At 42.0% G+C, this 5,517-nt stretch overlaps 1 protein-coding gene across 1 annotated transcript; it reads right to left on the bottom strand.

The window, feature by feature from the left end:
* Positions 1-795: 795 nt before the first annotated feature.
* Positions 796-2,885, bottom strand: ccn2b (cellular communication network factor 2b). Its single transcript, XM_030789129.1, has 4 exons — positions 2,672-2,885; positions 2,023-2,274; positions 1,446-1,657; positions 796-1,101 (listed from the first exon to the last, which is right to left on the bottom strand). The coding sequence occupies exons 1-4, from the start codon at positions 2,883-2,885 to the stop codon at positions 796-798; spliced, it is 984 nt and encodes a 327-aa protein (XP_030644989.1).
* Between the last annotated feature and the right edge of the window lie 2,632 nt (positions 2,886-5,517).

The following is a 5,517-nucleotide window of genomic DNA, read 5'->3' on the forward strand; positions in this document are numbered from 1 at the left end:
TCAAATAAATTCTATCACTTGAAGAGGATCCCTTGAATGATTTTTGAGTGGTATGATAGGGATCAACAGTCAACAGCTCATCCTCACAGAATGAGAGGGTTCATGGTAATTCAGAGACATACAAGACAAACTTAATGATAATTTAGACAAGGTAAAATAAAATTTAAAGAAAAAAAAAAATCAAATGAATAGACATTACGTATACATTTAAAAGGCTACATTGAGGCCGTTTCTGTCAGTTCCTGTGTTTTTGAAAATGGATCTCGATCAGTTTGACTGAAATAGTCTTAATTTTGAACTAAACTTCCCAAATGGTGATAGATAAAGAGTCTTCAGTGCTTCAGGTCCACCCTAGCGTACACATGCACCAAAATCAACAGTGGACCAGTCAAAATACCAGGTGACTTCAGAGCTGCACAGAAAGCTAAAAAACTCAAAACAAGACCAAAACAAAAAAAAAGAAAAGAAAAATACACTGGAGCCATTCATGAGCTCCACTTCAACTCAAACATTCTTTCTTTCTTTCTTTTTTTTTCTCCAGGGCTCACAAGAACATTTGTGAGATATTTTAAAGTCCAGAGACACACAGAGAGCTGCCATGTGCATATGTTGCCATACGTGCATATGTAAGGGTGTATATACATTTGTGTGTGTGTGTGTGTGTGTGTGTGTGTGTGTGTGTAGTGTGTGGTGCATGTGTGTGTGTGTGTGTGTGTGTGTGTAGTGTGTGGTGCATGTGTGTGTGTGTGTGTGTGTGTGTGTGTGTATGTGCACATGTAAAAGGAGACACAGCCCTCACATGTCATTCTCATAGTCCCCGATCATTCGTCGGGTGTTTGAGGCGAGAAAGATGTCGTTTTCACGCGGGCAGTCGTAATGACAAGAACAAGACTTGATGAACATCATCTTCTTCTTGAAGGAGTCACCCTCAGGGCAGCGGAACTCCACCTCGGCCGTGATGGTCGACTGAGGGGTGCAGCAGCGGCCGTCGGTACACACCCCGCAGAATTTGGGCTTGTACACCTTGGTGCTTCGGCAGTCTGACAGCTCAAAACGCATGCCACGCTGGCTCTTAGGGGTCCTCACACACTTCTTACCCCTCTGGGAAAAGGAAAAAAAATGTGGAATGTAGTTAGTCTTCAGTCAGGCAATATAGAGATATAGTAGTCTCTGATATAAATATTACATTTGATTAAACAGAGATTGGACAAAAATCTGACCAAGTACAACCATTCATGACTTCACATTGGAGCACTGAGACAAATGTATTAGATAATTTACATTCTAGATGCAGAGGCAAAAAGAAAACAAAAATTCCTTCGCTGTCAATGATGTGGTTCAAATGTCTATTGTTTACACAGACTGAAACTAAATCATATTGGGGGTTTTTTTCCTTCCTTTGCTCCTGCTCTACCTTTAATCTAACCAGTAATGTTTGTGCTTACTTTAATACTCCTCTGTTGGTCAACTTGGCATGGGCGGATCATGCAGACACGGGTTTGTCTTTCCAGCTGGCACTGCTCGTTGTCGTTGGTGACGCGAGACGACACGCCCATGCCACAGGTGGCCGAGCATTCGCTCCATTCGGTGGTCTGGACGATGCAGTTGTCTCGTGGACTTTCAGGTTGAGGCCCATGAGCAGACACCTGTCTATAGACTGAAACAAAGACCAGAAGACGCCGCTTGTTAAAATACCAATGGAGATCTTAACTTCTCACAGATTAACAAACACTTTATAGTTGAGCAAATCGACAGCATATTCAGACATCTTTAAATCATATGCTCATCTTCTTGACTTGGATAATTTACATATTTAAATATTTCCCAATATAGGTAGATGTATGCTTAATTTGAATAAAAAGAACATTGAGGCAGTTAATGTCTAAAATCCCACCAAAAATTATGGAAAGAAATTTAGCCCTTACATCTATAATTCTGCGCTTTTTCTGTAAGACAGCCATAGATGTAAATGTAAACGAATAGTTTCAGTTTAAGTGACAGCCGTTTCTGAGAGGCACCTACCAGCCATTGCCGACTCAAAGGGATGCTCCTGGGGGCTTGAGTCACACACCCACTCCTCACAGCATTTGCCCGGGATCTGGATGCGGCGAGGGTAGGGGCAGTCCGGAGAAGGCAGGCGCACATCGCTGGCACAGGTGGGCACGCAGCCAATCTCACCATTTATGCAAACGCACTGGTGTTTACAGCTGGGCTGGAAGGTCTCCCCACTGCGGTATATAACCCCTCCCAGGTCACAGGTCTGACCCTCTTGAGCTGGTGGGGGATGAAACAGGTGAAACCAAATTTTATTTCAACTGACTATTTACTGTTGACCATTTACTTGGACTAGCTCACTGATACGGCTTCATTTTTGAAAAGCAACATTTCTTCAGTTGTACACCTTTGAGAAAGACAGGGACTGTTGAAGTGAATTCAGCTGTTCCTCACCAAACAAGTGTAGAATCATTAGAATAGAGTGCCTAAAACAAGGAAGCCATGATACCCTTTATCCTTAATGTGTGAAATAGCTCCCCCATGTGATTAAGCCCTGAAATATCATATCATCTCTCTCATCATCATCATCATCACGCCTACACTGGTAGTGACAGTTCCAAGCCACCGTTCAAATACTACATTTCCCACGATGCAGCACGAACATCCTCACACTTACCCATACAGATGCCCGTCTCCGTGTCACTCAGTACACCGTAGTCACAATAGAGCTCCTTGTGGTGATCACAGGGCTCCAGGAGAGAACATGGTTCCCCTGCTTGCCTGGCACACACCTTACAGCAACCACAGCCATCCAGGACAAGGCTGGTGCCAAACGGGCAGAGTGGGGTCTCTGCAGGGCAGTTACAGGGCTGGGAGCAGTCCTCTGACATCACCTAGAGGGAAGAGCAAGCAAAATATAATGAACTTACCAAAAGAAATCATTTCAAAGAAAATTATTATAATGCAAATCAGATGTCTCATTAGATTCTCTCACTGTTGTCTGATCTGATTTAGGTTAAAAAAAAAAAAAAAAAAAAAGAGGTTGATTGTCATTTGCTATGCAATAATGACAAAGCATTGTCAGTGATGTGGCATTCATGTAATACACTGTATAACCACAGAGTGGTGGCATTGTACTGTATAGTGCAATATGTAATATTCATGTATCTGGAGAATCAACAGGTTCATTATTAATCAGTTCCATGTGTTTGAACATCATTAAATACAGGAACAGGGGACTGATTGGTCATATTCTTGCCCGTATTCTAGACCATAAAGTATATCTGATCTTTTAATGTCATCTAATAATTTCATTTTCATAGAATATTTTACACTCTTGATTAGACAAATAAATTAAATTAATCATAAACATCGCAGAAGATAAAAGCTAAATAAGAAGATCTGTCTGATATGACTACCAATCCGTTTGCTGTAAACAATACTGTCTTTAGGCGCTCTTCAAACACTCTTGCGCTTTTCAGATATGCTCGATTCCGTAATCTAGTTGGTTTAAAAATTCCAGATTAAATATTTCCTGCAGAAGCCTAACTAAATAATTTACCAACACTGGTAGCACGACCGCGCACTTAAATAATGTAGCCTACTCTGCTCAATCCCACTGTAGTGTTTGCACGTGCACGAAACAACACAAAAACGGGCGACTTGCCTGCAGGCATAACTTATGTGTAGATTCGATATACAATAATAATTAGGATTTGTCAGTGTGGAAGTAAGAACCGTAACGTAAGATTCGGTATACTACGGCATTTAAAAACAGTCAACAGTTTAGAACAAAGAGCATCTCCAAAAAGTTTTGTTTTGGTTTTTTTCTTTTAATATTTTGGTTATTAGTCTCTTACCGTGTTGAGGAAGAGCAGAAAAAGACATGTTTCGATGACCATTTTCCCAGACATCTTTTGTTACTGAACACTCCACAGGTTTGCTTTCGATCTTGAAGACTGATTCAATTTGAGTACCTTCCCCTGTCGTCTCTCTCTCTCTCTCTCTCTCTCTAAGGCTCGAGGGCTGAACTGGGAGGCAGAGAGGAGAATCCCCTGTTTAAATACTATGCAAGTGGGGTGTAGCCCAGGAAACAGAAGTTATGCCACGCGACCCATAGGGGTGAAAATATTCAAATTCCAGATGGCTTTTCCAAACATTTTTTAGAGGCTTACAGACGCTGGCGATTACTCCTTTCAATCACCTCTGTCTCGGATACCAGTTTTTTTTAGGTCAGTTTCTGAATATGATCGGGTTCTTTTTTTTTTTTTTTTTCATTTTTTTACTTAGTCCTTACACTTTCGCTAACTTATCCCTTAGAGAAAACACCTCAGCGTGCTAACAGATGTGTAGATGTGGAGCTGACATTGGGGACTGCATGTCATACTTTTCCAAGAGTATTGTTTTTCATTTTACAATATGTTCTTTTTCGCCAGCAGTTTTACCATTTAGATATACCTGTGAGTACTGATAGTTATTCAAATGTATTGAAAGCTAAGGTTAAGTCCTAGTTCAATTGTTTTCTTTTCAGTTGCGTGCTGAAAGAGAGGAAGAAACTTGTTGTGATAACATGCACCTGGTCTATCAGGGAGACACAACTGATTACACAACTGATTTGTTGCGACCGTTTTGTTACAAAACCGTGTTATGGCACGGCAGCTTTTCCTGCACAGCTCAAAAAAAAAAATGACAAGCCACTGAAACTGACTCACAGTCAAAACACATGCTCTTTACTCATCTGTCTGACAGACTGAGTTAAAGAGAGTGCAATGGCCAGGGTGACTGTTACGCATCTAAAACAGTGCAAACACAAGATAGTAAACAACGAGGACAACCTTATCACGCTCTCTGCCTTGTCAGGTAGAGAACAGCAACAACGTAGATGGACAAACAAAAAGTTTTTGTTTTCTTTCAAAGACCATGCCAACCTCCTAAAGATTTACTTCAGCTTATCCACAAAACTTTGAGATTCTGCCTGTATAACCGCTACCCCCCCCCCCTTTCTTTCTCTCCCCAAGGCAAAGAAACCCAGAAAGACACATAACATAAAACAAGAAACCTCATCAACAATCCAGCTGTGAAATGGCCCACAGTCTTTTTCTTTTTCTCTCCCCCCCCCCCTTTTTTTCCTATGTGTTTTTTTTCTTTCTCTGGGTTTGTGAACTGAAGGTGCAGGAATGTAACGGCAGGCAGCATGCCTCCTGCTTCTCTGGAGTAGCTGGAGGAAATCTTGCCTTGGCAACGCAAGGACCGTGCTCAGCCCTGTAACATGTACATAAGCTCAAAACAGAACTGTAACTAAGGAGTGTCATAAATTTCTCAAACTGTGAGGCCCGTGGAGTCACTGTGACTGTGTAGCAGGCGGGGGAGACCCTCCCCGGCTCTGTTCTGTGCGTTGGATTTGACGACGGCTGCGGCGTGTGTTTGTTCGGTTTCTCAGCGAACTCTGTCCTGGAGAGGACACCTCATTAAGTGTCGCTGCAGATGTTTGGTGAGGAGCAGCAACTGCTGGCCTGTGAAACA

The sequence above is a fragment of the Chanos chanos genome, chromosome 12 (genome assembly GCF_902362185.1).
Source record: "Chanos chanos chromosome 12, fChaCha1.1, whole genome shotgun sequence".
In the NCBI taxonomy this organism is placed as follows: Eukaryota; Metazoa; Chordata; class Actinopteri; order Gonorynchiformes; family Chanidae; genus Chanos; species Chanos chanos.

Coding starts and splice junctions, on each gene's coding strand:
- ccn2b (XM_030789129.1), bottom strand. CDS start 2,885: ATGTCAGAGGACTGCTCCCAGCCCTGTAACTGCCCTGCAGAGACCCCA. Junction 1,658..2,022: donor CTTTGAGTCGGCAATGGCTG/GTAGGTGCCTCT, acceptor TCTTTGTTTCAG/TCTATAGACAGGTGTCTGCT. Junction 1,102..1,445: donor ACCAACAGAGGAGTATTAAA/GTAAGCACAAAC, acceptor TCCTTTTCCCAG/AGGGGTAAGAAGTGTGTGAG.